This window comes from Notamacropus eugenii, chromosome 2 (genome assembly GCF_028372415.1).
Source record: "Notamacropus eugenii isolate mMacEug1 chromosome 2, mMacEug1.pri_v2, whole genome shotgun sequence".
Lineage (NCBI taxonomy): Eukaryota > Metazoa > Chordata > Mammalia > Diprotodontia > Macropodidae > Notamacropus > Notamacropus eugenii.
The window spans coordinates 158,415,848-158,431,760 of record NC_092873.1 but is presented as its reverse complement, the minus strand read 5'-3'; the positions used below and the strand labels follow the sequence as shown (position 1 = coordinate 158,431,760).

Genomic DNA, 15,913 nt, shown 5'->3' with positions numbered 1-15,913 from the left:
GTATATTCTTAATCCAAAACAAGATATTGCAGCACATTGAATGCAGGAGTATATTTAAGCAGATTTATGATATGTAAACTCATGTGGTTGCTCATTGTTGCTGGACTCTCCTTTCTTCATAGCCTCCTTATCTCATTCCTTACAGCCATTGTTCCAAACTCTTTCTTCTCTTGTCTTCAATACTGATAATTAAGCCTGAGCCCCAATCCTGTCCATTCATCTATCCATACATCCATATATTCTTCTATCCATGTATCTATTTGCCATCCATCCATTCATCTATTCATCTAATCACCTATCTACCATCCATCCATCCATCCATCTATCCACCCATTTTTGAAGGGTCCACTAGGTTCTGTGCTAATTGCTGGGTATTCAAGGACAAAAATGAAGTAGTCTCTGCTGTTGAGGAGCTTACATACTATCAGAGGAAATGATACCTACATATATAAGTATTTACAAAGTTAATATAATGTAATTTGATGGGATGAGACCCTGGTATCTGGGAGGAAAAGCAAAGGCCTCATTTGGGAGGTAAAACCTATGTGGGCTGAACTTTGAAGGAAACCAGGGAGTCTATGAGCTCGAGATGAATAGCAGGTGAATTCCAAGCATGGGGAACAGCCTGTGTGCAAAGATGTAGAAATGAGAGATAGGATATTGTGTGTGAGAAACAGCAAGCAGACCAGGATAGCTATACCATAGAATATGTGAAAAGGAATAATGAGGGGAGGGGCAGAGGAAGCCTGGAAAAGTAAATTGGAAGCAAGATATTAATTCCAATATAAAATTTGAGTGTATTGAACAGAGGATGACATAATTGTTATTTTATCAATATCTCTGGCAGTATCTGAAGGATAAATAATTGTAGCAGATGACAGGACATTCTACTTCCCTGAGAATATAAGGAAATCCCTTCATCTTCCACGTCAATTCCTTAAAAAAGTTTTTAATGTTACCTACATTCTTTTTCTTCCTTTTAGTCACAGAAGTAATCTTTATATCTTATTAAGATTAATCCCTTTACCAACACTCCTCATCCCATTCTCTCTGGTCTCTTCCAAGACTTAGTCTGGGACATCCTTTCCCTATATTCCTCATACATCTTTAATTTTTTCTTCTGACTTCATCAGTACACCAAAAAACTTCAGTAGGTTGAAAACTACACTTTTTATCTTTCCTGCTAAACCTGAAATTCACATTTCCCTACAAATGTTCTCAGCTTTCCCCAATCCTAATAATACATCTCACAAGCCTTATTGTTCATCCAGTTATTGGACCTATACTTCATTGCTAAACTTATTGAAAACACTTTCTACACCTCATGCTTGTACCTCTCCCCCAATTGTTCATCAATTATCAGCATACTTGAAGATTTGAAGAGTAAAATTTAGGGTAAATAAAAAATATTACTTCACCTTTTGGGCAATACGCTTATGGAATCCATTACCTCAAAAACTGGCACAGATGGAACATATAAATACCTTCAAAAATAGTTCAGATACATTTATAGATGACAGGTCCTTAATGGGTTACTAAGGGAAATTAGAGTATTTGAGTGGATGGCCTTAACTTTTGAGGTTGATGTCAAGAAAGACAACCATGCCTTTCCTTAAGATGTCCCTTGGTGCCACTTTCAGAGACCAAATGTTGAGCTGGATAGTTTGACACAGAATGTTTTATACATTTTAAATGCACTAGGGGAGCTCCATACAAAAGAAAACTGTGGGAAATTATTTTGAGGATATGAAAAATTCTTTTATAAAATGGATAAATTCCAAACATCTCTCAATTTTTCTGCTCTGTAAGTTTTTATTTTGGCATGTACATTTATTTTTAAATGGTTACCTTCTTAGTAAAAACTAGGAATCCGTACTGGGACTTTATAATCGAGACTCTACAGATAGCTATGGGACACATCCTAATAACACCTGTCGTTTACATATTACTTGAAGGTTTACAAAGTGCTTTACCTATAGTTTCCCGTTTGATCTTCACAACAATCTTGTGAGGCAAGTGCTATTATTATACAAACAAGGAGACTGAGACACAGAAGTTAAGTGACCTGCTCCAGGTCATACAGTTAGTAGGGACGTTGATCTCAGGTCTTCCTAACTCTAGGTCTGATGCTCTAGTCACTGATCCACTTAGCTCCTTCTAGCTACCCAGCTTCCTGGGGTTGGGAGGTAGGTCCAGTGATAACATAGGGGCAGTGGAAGTAGCATTGAATCTGTAGTAAAAAGAACTGTTTTTAAATATTGGCTTTGCTGTTTTTTTTACCTGTGTGACCTTGAGCAAATCCCTTCACTGGGCCTCAGTTTTCTCATTTGTAAGATGAAGGGTTTGGAGTCATTTAATAAATGCTTATTTAGTCTATTAATTTATAAACATTTTAAAGCACCTAGTATGTACCAGGCACTGTGCTAAGGGTTGGGGATACAAAAAAGGGCAAAGGATTTTCTTTGCCCTGATGAAGCTTACAATCTAATGTAATTGTTGACTGACTTTTAAAAAGGACTAATGTCCTTGCAAAATATGGTACCCATAAATGAATACTATAACACAGAGGTGATCTGACCAGGATGGAGTACAGTAGGATTATCATCTAGTTTGGCTTGTCTAAAGCTAGATGGATATAGATGGCATAGTGGTTAGAGTGATGAGTTTGGAATCAGGAAGATCTGGGTTCAGATCCTGACTTAGACACTTGCAATTATGGGATCCTTGGCACTTAACTACCTTGGGCTTCATCTATAAAATGAAGGAGTTAAACTCAATGACTTACAAGGTCTCTTCTAGCTCTAATACATGATCCCATGGGCCCCTGTTTCTTTCTTTAAAAAATGAGGTAAATGGGGTTGAACAAGATAACCTCTAAAGTTTCTTCCAATTCTAAAAGCTTTCCACCAAACCTCATAAGGTCCCTTCTTTCCTAGGGACACTCCACCGCCACTTGTTTCTCTCCATGCACCTGCATCTTAACAAGGAACCTTTCCAATGATGAATAACTTTTTATATGGAAAAACTGCTGAAACCAAAAACACTGAGTTCATTTTCAGATCTGTGTAGTCATTTATCCATACCTCATACATAACTCATAGCCCCAGAGAAGCTCCTAACTTAAAAAACAAATGAGCTGTTGGAAAAGTTCATTTGTAACTTAGTTGTTTGGAAGTTGGAACACAGAGACTCACAGAAATGATATAACGAATAGAATTTAGATTCCTAAGCCACTCGACAAAAGTTAATTTAACCTCACTGTAGCTGAATTTGGCACCAGAGGCAACAGAGTGGATAGAGGAGACAAAAACCTTGAATTAAAGGTATTTTAAGTTCATATGTTCTCCTTGATTGGCCCCCATCCCTTTAAATCATGCTAATTTTCCCCCAAGGGAGAACTAAAAATTAAAACCTCAATAAAAGGGTCTTGGTGCTATTTTCTGGTTGATTATGCTCAGGAAGGCAATTTTGTGAATTTTAGAATGAAAAAAATAGAACCTGAAAAATTTTGCTCCTCCTTGTTTCATATCCAGCATTATACTGATAAAAATTTAGCAATCAGCAATCTGGAAAAAAGTATAATTGAAGCTTTTGAGTTTACTCCATATTATTAGCTTTTTTCTTAAGTCTAGATAATCAACAAAACAATAAATCAAACCATAATTTACAAGTTGGTGCTTGCTGACTTTCAAGATGTAAATGTTCACACTAAAAATGTAGTGTGAATTTAGAATCAGCTCTCTTAAGCTGGTTTGAGCTGGCTCCAGCATACTCTTACCATATTAGAAGTCCAATTATTCTTATGCATTTTTTTGGGCGGGAGAAATCAAGGATTTTATAGATTGAAAAAATGCTGAAGATGAAGTCTCTCTGGGGTGAGGTGATTGATATCATCACATTCTAGACTGGATTATTGAAATTTTCAATGAGAACCTGGGTCCGTATTCTCTCCCTTTAACTAGCTGTATGAACATGGACAAGTGATTTAAACTCTTTGACCTTCAGTTTCTTCATCTATAAATCAGGAATTATAATTCCAATGTACTTCCTCACAAAGCTATTCTGAACATCAAATGAAATAACATTGGTAAAGCATTTTCTGAACCTTGAAGTGTTAGCTATTATTATGGTGGCTGGTCTATAATTTTCTCAATCTGTCAGAGTTACAGGTTTAGTTGCAAGAGGCTCTATTACTTTTTCCTTTTCTTCTATAAATTAAAAAAAGCTTTTGAGCCCCCTCAATCTTTAAAACATAGATTCAAAACTGGGAGGAATCTTTCAGGTAATCTAGCTCAACTCTTGCATTTTGGAGGTTAGGAATGTGAAACAGAGAGAGTCTTGGCGACTTTTCCTTTGGTCATACAATCAGTAAGTGGCAAAGTCTTCCTGAGCTTGATGGCCACATGATGTAAGCTAATTCAGGAAATTCATCCATCCATTTCAACATCTTTTCCCAACTTCCAGATCAAGCCTGGAATGCATCCTGGTTTCATAGAGGTGGTCATGGAATTTTATTAAGTGTTGACATACCAGGATTGATGAAGGCACATCCCAGGGGCACGGAGGCCTTAAAAGGAAGCTGGGCATACAACAGAGTTAATAAGGAATGGGAGAGGTGTGAGAAATTAATTACCTGTTCTTATATGTAATAGAACTTAGTGGTTTCCTGTTCCATCCTTCATTCAGCCATTTGTCTTTCATTGCTTCTTTAATGGCAGGCCTCTTGGCTGGGTCAGGCTCCAGTAAGGAGTGCATAAAATGCACAGCTCCTGGAATGCAATTCAGATGAAGTGTTTGGGGATGAAAAACTCCCACAGTTTAGGGGTATTAACCCAGTGAACCACTGACTCTCTTGTTGGCAAGTTTCTTCTGTTGAAACAACTAATGATCTGATCATAAGCCAGTTTCCTCAGTTTGACTACCAAAGTCAGTGTCTTCAGTGGGAACCTAAGCCTATCAAGCAACACTTTAGGATATTTAAAATGTCCAGATGTCTTTTACAAAATATATTTTGTGGCTAAGTTTGTGTGTATGTGTATGTGTGTGTGTGTGTGTGTGTGTGTGTGTGTGTGTGTGTGTGTGTGTATGTGGTGAGAGGAGGTGGATAAATAAGAGATTGAATATGTTCAGTTGATTTATTATAAAAATCTGGCAGTGTGAACAATCCCTAAAAGGTGTAGAAGAATATTTATTCAACTGCTAACATTTCTTTCTTCCCTAATCTAATTATCTCTTCTCACCTCTTGGGATCCCTAACTCCCTGCAAGGCTCAGCTCAGAGCACCTCCTACACAAGTAGGGCCTTTCCTGAAATTCTCAGTTGTTAGCCCTCTCCCAACCCCCAATTACTTTTTCTCTATTTATCTCCATGCATATTGTTTTCCTCCAGCAGACTGTAAGTTCTTTGAGGGTAGGGGCTGCTCTCCTATTTAGTTTTTGTCTCTTTTTACTCAACACCTAACATATATTAAATGTTTAGCAAATTTTTGTTGAAAGGAGTTATTTATGTTGGTGTTTCCCACATGTCTTACCCACACGAGGCCATCAAAAATGTTTCTTGAATTGAGAATACTATCATAGAAAGCACAAGCTATATATTTTTTCCTTCCAGTTAATTTTATGGAAACTGAAGACAGAGAAGTTCCCAAAGCACCTCAAAATTTTGGGCCTGATACATAGTTATTCTTTCTCTCCTGGCAACAAGAGCCAATGATCTATATTGGGAATATGCTATATTCCCAAATGCCTGTCATACATTGAGCCTTAATTTGCAAACTGGTAAATACCAATTAGTTAATTACCAGAAGAGATGTCATCTGGAACAGAGCTGATTTCCCCATTCACCATCTTCTGATAAAGCTGCTTGATGTTGAATGGTTCCACAGTAAATGGCAACGTACCCGTGAGCATAGCAAACATACTAACCCCTCTGTCAAGAGAATGACCATCAAAGTTGAAAAGTTTAGAAATCAATCGTTAAAAATATGCTTTTTATAAGAGAGAATTTATGGGCTTTTAATTGTCACACATTAAGTACTTTTCTTGAAGGCTCATTCAGCCTATTACAGTATGAAAAGAAGGATGGGACAAAGGATAAACTTCTTCAGGAGCCCCATGGAATTTATGAAGGGTTCTTCAGGACTATAACATGTTGGTGGTTCCTAACTCTTCCCTTATATCCTTTTATAGGAGGGTATAAGGTGTATACCTTAAAAAAAGCTGATAAAAATATCCTGGAGGCAAATTTGAATGTTGGTCATAAATTACAAATGGAGGCTGGAGGAGCACACAGTGCATGGTGCACAGACTGTACCAGCACGATCCAGCAGTGGCAGGGCCAAGCAGGAAGCCCCAGGCTATCTGAAGGTATAGATGCACTGCAGATTCTCAAACATATTAGCTCAGGATGGGAGTCCAATGGAACTGAGGGAGAGAGAAGTGCAGAACCCCAGGTAATTTCAGCAGTCACTCCTGAGACTATCATCCAGGAGATTAAATGTCTGCAAGTCATCTACTTGAAGTTCCAGGAGCCAAGATGACTGAATGATCTATAATTGCTATCTCCCTCCCCTTATTGACCTTGAAGAGCCCAGAGAATATTTTCCCTAGAAAAATCCTGGAACAGTGGAATAAGCAGAAGGGGAAAGCTGTCTCTTAGCCTGTGAGGCTAGAAGGGTCCCTTTTGCTGTGACTGAAGGGAACTAATGCAGGACTGGAGCTGTTCCAGACAGCCCCACCTCAGCGAACCAGGAGATCTGGAGTCCCAGGGGGGTAGAGCCTGCAACCACCAACACCAAGACCCCAGGAGTGCCTCATCATGCCAGGAGAATTGGAAAGACACTAGCACAGACAAGGTTTACCAACCACTGAGCTTTCCTATGCTCTAGTTCAGCAGAGGACACCTCCTGTGGTCAGACCATCACTCCCCCACACTAAACACAGCTAACTCCAGGGTAACTGGGGAAACCCAAAAAGACTTCTGCTTTCTAGCACCAGCCAGCTCAGCACCAGGTAAACTGCAGTATTTTAGCTTCTAGCTGAAAGAACCAGAAGCCACAACAATGTCACAAGTCCTAGGCACAAGAACTGTGGGACAGAGCCCCTTGTGCCTCCAAAGTAGAGATCTACTTTAAAAGCCAGAAAAGGGTGATCATCATGAGTAAGAAGCAAAGCAGAGAAGAAAAGACCATAGAATCTTTCTATAGGGACAAGGACCTAAACACAAATACCAAAGAGGTCAGCATTGAGACTGTACTCCCATCTGAAACTTCAGAAGGGAATACAAACTGATCTCAAGCCCAAAGAGCATTCTTGGAAGAGCTCAGGAAGGATTTTAAAAGCCAAATGGGAGAAATAGAAGAAAAACTGGCCAATGATTTTAAAAATATGAAAAAAGAAGTCACAGAAGGATTTAAAAGGAAAATTGGACAAATGGAAAAGGAAGTACAAAACCTAACTGGAGAAAGTAACTCCTTAAAAGGCACACTTGGACAGATGGAAAAGGAGATTCAAAAGTTAACTGAAAAAAGCAATTTGATAAAAATTAGAATGGGCGCAAGTAGAAGCTAATGACTCCATGAGACATCAAGAATCAGTCAAACAGAATCTAAAGAATGAAAAGATAGAAGAAAACGTAAAATATCTAGTTGGAAAAACAACTGACCTGAAAAATAGATCCAGGAGAGAAAATCTAAGGATTATTATTCTACCAGAAAGACATGTTGAAAAAAAGTGCTTGGACAATATCTTCCAAGAAATCATCAAGGAAAACTGCCCAGAAGTCCTAGATCCAGAGGCCAAAATAGGCATCAAAAGAATCCATCATTCATCTCCTGAAAGGGATCCCAAACTAAAAACACCAAGGAATATCGTTGCCAAATTCCAGAACTATCAAGTGAAGGAGAAAATATTTCAGGCTACCAGAAAGAAACAATTCAAATATCAAGGAGCTACAGTCAGGATCACACAGGACCTTGCAACTTCTACTTTAAAAGACTGAAGGGATTGGAATATGATATTCCATAAGGCAAAGAAGTTGGGACTACAACCAAGGATCCACTACTCAGCAAAGCTGAGCATAATATTTCAGGCAATGAGATGGACATTCAATGAAATAATGGATTTCTAGACCTTCCTGATGAAAAGTTCAGAGCTCAACAGAAAATTCAGTCTTCAAATACAGGTCTCAAGAGAGGCATAAAAAGGTAAATGGAAAAAAAACCTTGTTATTCAATATGACAAACTGTTTACATCCCTATAAGGGAAGATGATACTTGTTAATCTTGAGAATTGTATATTTATTATGGTGTATAAATATATATAGATAAAGGGAGCAGGTATAAAGTAAATGATTCATGATAAAAGTGTGATTTAAGGGTGTGAAGGGATTGTAACGGGAGATGTGAAAAAGAGGAGGCAGATAAAGGTAAATTACATCATAGGAAAAGGCACAAAAATATATTACAGTAGGGGGAAAGAGGGGAAGGAGATGAGCATTGTTTGAGAGTTACTCTCATCTGATTTGGTTCAATGAGGGAACAACAAACTCAGTTAAATATAGAACTATAACTAGATCTATAGGTAGGAGGAGGGGAAGGGGAAAAGAAAAGGGAGGGAAGAAGTAGTAAGGAAAAGAGGCATAAAAGGGAAGGGGGTTGCAAGAAGGGAGGGAACACTGAGGGAGGCAGTGGTCAAAAATTAAAACTACTGTGGAAGGGACAGGAGAAGGGAGAGCTCAAGCATAAACAGGGGGAAAGGGAATGGAGGAAAAGACACAGATAGTAATCGTAACTGTGAATGTGAATAGGATGAACTCTCCCATAAAACAGAGATGGATAACAGAATGGATTAAAAACCATAATCCAACAATATGTTGTTTACAAGAAACACATTTGAAATGGAAGCATACACACAGGGTAAAGGTAAAGGGTTGGAGCAGAATATATTGTGCTTCAGCTGATGTAAAAAATGCAGGGGTAGCAATCCTAATCTCAGACAAAGCAAAAGCAGAAATAGATCTATTCCAAAGAGATAAGGAAGGAAACTATATCCTGCTAAAAGGTACCATCAATAATGAAGCAACTTCATTACTAAACATATATGCTGCCAGTGGTATAGCATCCAAATTCTTAGAGGAGAAGTTAAACGAGTTCCAGGAAGAAATAGACAGCAAAACTATACTAGTGTGGGACCTCAACCTCCCCCTCTCTGAACTTGATAAATCTAACCTCAAAATAAACAAGAAAAAAGTTAAGGAGAAGAATAAAACTCTGGAAAATGTAGATATGCTAGATCTCTGGAGAAAATTGGATGGGGATAGAAAGGAATATACCTTTTTCTCAGCAGTACATGGCACATATACAAAAACTGATCATGTACTAGGCCAAAAAAACTTCACAATCCAGTGCAGAAAGGCAGAGATAATCAATGCATCCTTCTCAGATCATAATGCAATAAAAACTATACATAATCAAAGGCCATGGAAAGAAAAACCAAAAATTAATTGGAAACTAAATAATCTAATCCTAAAGAATGAGTGAGTTAAACAGCAAATCATAGAAACAATCAACAACTTCATTTAAGAGAATGACAATAATGAGACAACCTACCAAATCTTATGGGATACTGCAAAAGTACTTTTTAGGGGAAGTTTTATATCTTTGAATGCCTACATGAATAAAATAGAGAAAGAGGAGATCAATAAATTGGCCATGCAGCTGAAAAAGCTAGAAAAAGAACAGATTGAAAATCCCTAAGTAAATATCAAATTAGAAATACTGAAAACCAAAGGAGAAATTAATAAAATTGAAATTAAGAAAACTATTGAACTAATAAATAAACCTAAGAATTGCTTTTATGAAAAAAAACCAATAAAATTGATAAACCTTTAGTCAAATTGATTTAAAAAAGAAAGAAGAGAACCAAATTGCCAATATCAAAAAGGAAAAGGGTGAACTCACCTCCAATGAGGAGGAAATTAAAACAATAATTAGAAATTACTTTGCCCAACTGTATGCCCATAAATTTGACAATCTAAATGAGATGGATGATTATTTTAAAAAATATAAATTTCCCAGATTAACAGAAGAGGAAGTTGAATACTTAAATAATCCCACCTCAGAAAAAGAAATTGGACAAGCCAGCAATGAACTCCCTTGGAAAGAAATCTTTGGGGCCAGATGGATTTACAAGTGAATTCTATCACACATTTAAAGAATAGTTACTTCCAATACTGTATAGACTATTTGAGAAAATTGGGGAAGAAGGAGTCCTACTAAATTCTTTTTATGATACAAGTATGGCTCTGATATCTAAACCAGGAAGAGCCAAAACAGAGAAAGAAAATTATAGATCAATTTCTCTAATGAACATAGATGCAAAAATTTTAAATAAGATATTGGCAAAAAGAATACAGCAACTTATCATAAGAATAATACATTATGATCAGGTAAGAGTTATACCAGGACTGCAGGGCTGGTTCAATATTAGGAAAACTATTAGCATTATTGATCATATAAACAACAAAACTAACAGAAACCACATGATTATTTCAATAGATGCAGAAAAAGCTTTAGACAAAATGTAACACCCATTCCTGTTGAAAACACTGGAGAGCATAGGAATAAATGAAACTTTTCATAAAATAATAAGCTGTATCTACCTAAAACCATCAGCAAGCATTATATGCAATGGGGATAAGCTAGATGCATTTCCAATAAGATCAGGAGTCAAGCAAGGATGTCCATTATCACCACTGTTATTCAATATCATATTAGAAATACTAGCTGTAGCAATAAGAGAAGAAAAAGAAGTTGAAGGAATTAGAACAGGCAAAGAAGAAACTAAGTTATCACTCTTTGCAGATATATGATGGTATACTTAGAGAATCCCAGAGAATCAAGTGAAAAACTTCTTGAAATAATCAACAACTTTGGCAAAGTTGCAGGTTACAAAATAAACCCATATAAATCATCTGCATTTCTACATAGTACTAACAAAGCCCAATAGTAAGAGACGGAAAGAGAAATCTCATTTAAAGCTACGATAGATGCTATAAAATATCTGGGAGCCTACCTGCCAAAACAAACCCAGGGACTATGTGAACACAATTACAAAACACTTTTTGCACAAATAAAGTCAGATCTAAGTAAGTGGAAAAACATGAGTTGCTTGTAGGTAGGCCGAGCTAATATAATAAAAATGACAATTCTATTTAAATTAATTTACTTATACAGTGCCATACCAATCAATATAATTATTTCCTAGAGCTAGAAAAAATAATATCAGAATTCATCTGGAAGAACAAAAGGTCTGGAATATCAAGGGAACTAATGAAAAGAAATGTTAGGGAAGGTGGCCTAGTGCTACCAGATCTCAAACTGTATTATAAAGCAACAATCATCAAAACCACTTGGTACTGGCTAAGAAACAGAGGGGTAGACTAGTGGAATATGTTAGGTACTCAAGACACAGTAGTCAATGAATGTAGTAGTCTACTGTTTGAGAAACCCAAGGACCCCAGCTTCTGGGATAAGAACTCACTGTTTGACAAAAACTGCTGGGAAAACTGGATAACAGTGTGGCAGAAACTGGGCATAGACCAATGCCTGACACTGTACACAAGAATAAAGTCCAAATGGATACATGATCTAGGTATAAAGATTGATACTATAAACAAATTAGTGGAGCAAGGAATAGTGTATTTGTCATATTTATGGGGAATGGAGAAATTTTTGACCAAACAAGAGATAGAAAACATTATGAAGTACAAAATGGATAATTTTGATTACATTAAATTGAAAAGTTTTTGCACAAACAAACTCAATGCAACCAAGATTAGGAGGGAAGCAGAAAACTGGGAAAGAATTTTTGCAGCTAGTGTCTGTGATAAAGGTCTCATTTCTAAAATATATAGAGAACTGAGACAAATGTTCAAGAACATAATTCATTCCCCAATTGATAAATGGTCAAAGGATAGGAACAGGCAGTTTTCAGAGGAAGAAATTAAAGCTATCTATAGTCATATGAAAAAATGCTCTAAATCACTATTGATTAGAGAGATGCAAATCAAAACAACTCTGAGGTACCACATCACACCTATCAGATTGACTAACATGACAAACAGGAAGATGATAAATGTTGGAGTGGAAGAGTTGGAACACTAATTCATTGTTGGTGGAGCTGTGAGCTGATCCAACCATTCTGGAGAGCAATTTGGAACTATGCCCAAAGGGCTACATAAATGTGCATACCCTTTGACCCAGCAATATTGCTTCTATGACCATATCACCAAGAGATCATAAAAATGGGAAAGGATCCCACATGTACAAAAATATTTATAGTAGTTCTCTTTGTGGTGACCAGAAACTGGAAATCAAGGGGATGCCCATCAATTGGGGAATAGCTGAACAAGTTGTGGTATATGAATATAATGGAATACTATTGTGCTATGAGGAATGATGAACAGGAAGACTTGAGAGAGGCCTGGAAAGACTTACATGAACTGATGCTGCATGAAAGGGACAGAATCAGGAGAACATTTTACAAAGCAACAACCACAGTGTGTGTGGAATTTTTCTGGTCCAGTTAGTGCTTCACTGCAATGAAAGGACTTAAAAATTTCCAAAGGACTCTTGAGGCAAAACAACTTCCACATCCAGAGAAAGAACTATGGAATTGGATCATAGAATGAAGCAGACTATTTTCTTTTGTATTATGTTTTGCTTTGTTTCATGATTTCTCCCATTCATTTTAATTCTTCTAAGCAACAGTACTAAGGTGAAAATGTATTTAGTGGGAATATATGTGTAGAAGCTATATAAGATTGTACACTGTCTTGGGGAGGAAGTTGGGAGGGAAGGGGGAAGGAAAGGAAGGGAGGGGAAAAATCTAAGATGGATGGAAGTGATTGTAGAACACTGAAAACAAATAAAATAATTTAAAATTACAAATGAATTTGGTTCTGTTTACTTATAAATTTATGTTGTCTTCATACATTTCAAAACTCATTGGCTCTAAACAGGGTGGGAAAGGTTGAAGTCCTGAGATAATTATGGAAAGAAGAGTTCTCCAAGGCCATAAATATGTTTTCATTGTGGTATGCATGTTGTTAGGAATACTTGGAAAGGCATTTTAGCATATTTCTGGGCTCCCAGCCCACCTTTTCACTATGGCTAACCTCCTACCCCAAAAAGTGCATTAAATATATCATCATAGGATGATATAGCAGGATATATAGTATAGTAGTATGGGATAGTGGATATAAGGCTGACTTGGAGTCAGGGAGCCCTGGGTTTGAATCCCATGTTCAATATTTACAAATTATGTGACTTTGGATAAGTTACTCATCCTTTCTCCACTTCAGTATCCTCATCTGTTAAATGGAGATAATAAATTGAAGATTAAATAGGGATTAAATAAAATAATATATTTAAAATGCTATACAGAGGCCAGGTATCATCATCATCATCATCATCATCATCTTCATCACCATCACCAATCGTCGCAGCTAGGTGGTGTAGTGAATAGAACACTGGACCTGGAGTAAGAAAGATTCACCTTCATGAATTCAAATCTGACTTGAGACACTTACTACCTTTGTGACCCTGGGCAAGTCATTTAACCCAGTTTGCCTCAGTATCATCATGATAAAGTGAGGCGGAGAAGGAAATGGCAAAGCACTCCATTATCTTTTCCAAGAAAAGCCCGAAATGGCATCACAGAGAGTTGGACACACCTGAACAACAACAAGCATTATATCATTATTATCATCATCATTATTGGGGCAGTTAGGTAGCATAGTGTGTAGAGCACTGGGCTTGGAATTAGGGAGACTTATCTTCATGCATTCATATATGACCTCAGATACTTACTAGCTGTGTGACCCTGGGCAAGTCACTTGACCCTATTTGCCTCAGTTTCCTCATCTGTAAAATGAGTTGCAGAAGGAAATGGCAAACCAATCCAATATCTGCCAAGAACACCCCAAAATGGGGTCACAGAAAGTTGGACCAACAGCTATTATTACTATCTAATAATGACCAATTTAAGTTCTTTTAACCACTTACCTAAACATAGAATTTTCAAATGCAGTATCAATCTCTGTTACAGTCTTAGATTTCCTGCTGATACACTTATACTGATAACACAAACTGACACTGAGACCAAAGTTTGTCTATAAATTATTTGCTTTGATTCCAGCATCTTGCTTTGTCTTATTTGTCCCCATAAACTTAGAACTGTCTTTCTAATGAGCATTGTCTAGTAAGATTTATGTGCTACATATATATGTGTGCCCAATCAATCAATAAACATGTCTTAAGCATCTATGTGCCAGGCATTGCGCCAAGTGCTGCCCAGATTGGATCTTTTGGTCTCCTTGACCAGGTGGGACTCGTTGTTCTTTGCTTCTGTAGAAAAACAGCTCTTTCTGGAGATTTCAATGGGGCTTGCAGGCTGACGTTCTCTGTTAAATTTATGTTCTATTTCCTTGTTCCCAGCTATACCTAGAGGTCCATAACTGCTAGGAAGAAATACTTTTCCAGCCCAAGTAAGCTGATTTGAAGCTCCTTTTGTATTTCAAAGAAATAGCTTTCCCTAGTTACATGTATAAAGAGATAGAAGCAGTTTTTTTTAAAATTTAAATTTATTTATTTAAGTTTTCAACATTCATTTCCACAAAATTTTGGGTTCCAAATTTTCTCCCCATTTATCCCCTCCCCCCTCTCCAAAACACCCAGCATTCTAATTACCCCTATCACCAATCTGCCCTCCCTTCTAACATTCCTCCCTTCCCTTGTCCCCATCTTCTCTTTTGTCCTGTAGGGCAAGATAACTTTCTATACCCCATAACCTGTATTTTTAATTTCCTAGTTGTATGCAAGAACAATACTCAACAGTTGTTCCTAAAACTTTGAGTTCCTTCCTCCCTCCCTCCACACCCATCCCCTTTGGGAGGGCAAGCAATTCAATATAGGCCATATCTGTGTAGTTTTGCAAATGACTTCCACAGTAGTCATGTTGTGTAAGACTAACTATATTTCCCTCCATCCTATCCTGCCCCCCATTGCTTCTGCTCTCTCTTTTGACCCTGTCCCTCCCCAAGAGTGTTGACTTCTAATTGCTTCCTCCTCCCATTGCCCTCCCTTCCATCCTCCCTCCCACCCTCCTTATCCCCTTCTCCTCCACTTTCCAGTATTGTAAGATAGGTTTTCATACCAAAACGAGTGTGCATTTTATTCCTTCCCTTAGTCGAATGTGATGAGAGTAAGTAGAAGCAGTTTTTTAACATTTGAGATCAAGGTTAGAAGAAAGAATCAGAAGGGGTAGCAGATTGATTTAACAGTTGACAGCCTGTCAGAAACAAGACACGAAGTTGCTCAGTCCTGTTCTTATGACAAAGAAGCAAGAGAGAGAGCTGTACTCTATAGGAGAAGAGCATATGGAAAGGCCCTCCTACTTAAAAATAATCTATATGCATTTTACCAATTGGAAATTAATTTGGATTAATACAGTCATCTTTTGCAATGCAAATGCTCACTAGGAAGGTGAAAGCCTATCATTCATACGTTCATACTAAGGTATGAACGCCTTTAATCAGTTTGTCTTCCTTAGATCAATCAATTCTATAAAGAATTAAAAACATTTTGTGTGTGTGTGTGTGTGTGTGTGTGTGTGTGTGTGTGTGTGTGTGTGTGAGAGAGAGAGAGAGAGAGAGAGAGAGAGAGAGAGAGAATGGGAGAGAGGAATAGAGAGATTAGAAAAGGGAAAGATAATTTAGAAATAGAGGACTTGAGTGTCTTGGGATGGGCAGGGATTGTTCTATGCAACTTAGCCTTGCTCTGGTCAACATTTTTATAACACCTTAATCATCTTCAGTGTGAAGAGCAGTGTGGTAGAGTAGTTTTGGAGTCAGA

General features: G+C 37.4%; 1 protein-coding gene across 2 annotated transcripts in view; it reads right to left on the bottom strand.

Moving 5' to 3' along the window:
- LOC140526490 (hormonally up-regulated neu tumor-associated kinase homolog) overlaps positions 1-15,913 on the bottom strand; it is a 55,671-nt gene that overhangs the window by 23,357 nt on the left and 16,401 nt on the right. For both annotated transcript variants that reach the window (XM_072642733.1, XM_072642732.1), the window contains exons 5-6: positions 5,801-5,928; positions 4,634-4,769 (exon numbers count right to left, since the gene is read on the bottom strand). In XM_072642733.1, coding sequence (XP_072498834.1) covers positions 4,634-4,769; positions 5,801-5,928 — 264 coding nt within the window. The remainder of the gene's footprint in view (positions 1-4,633; positions 4,770-5,800; positions 5,929-15,913) is intronic.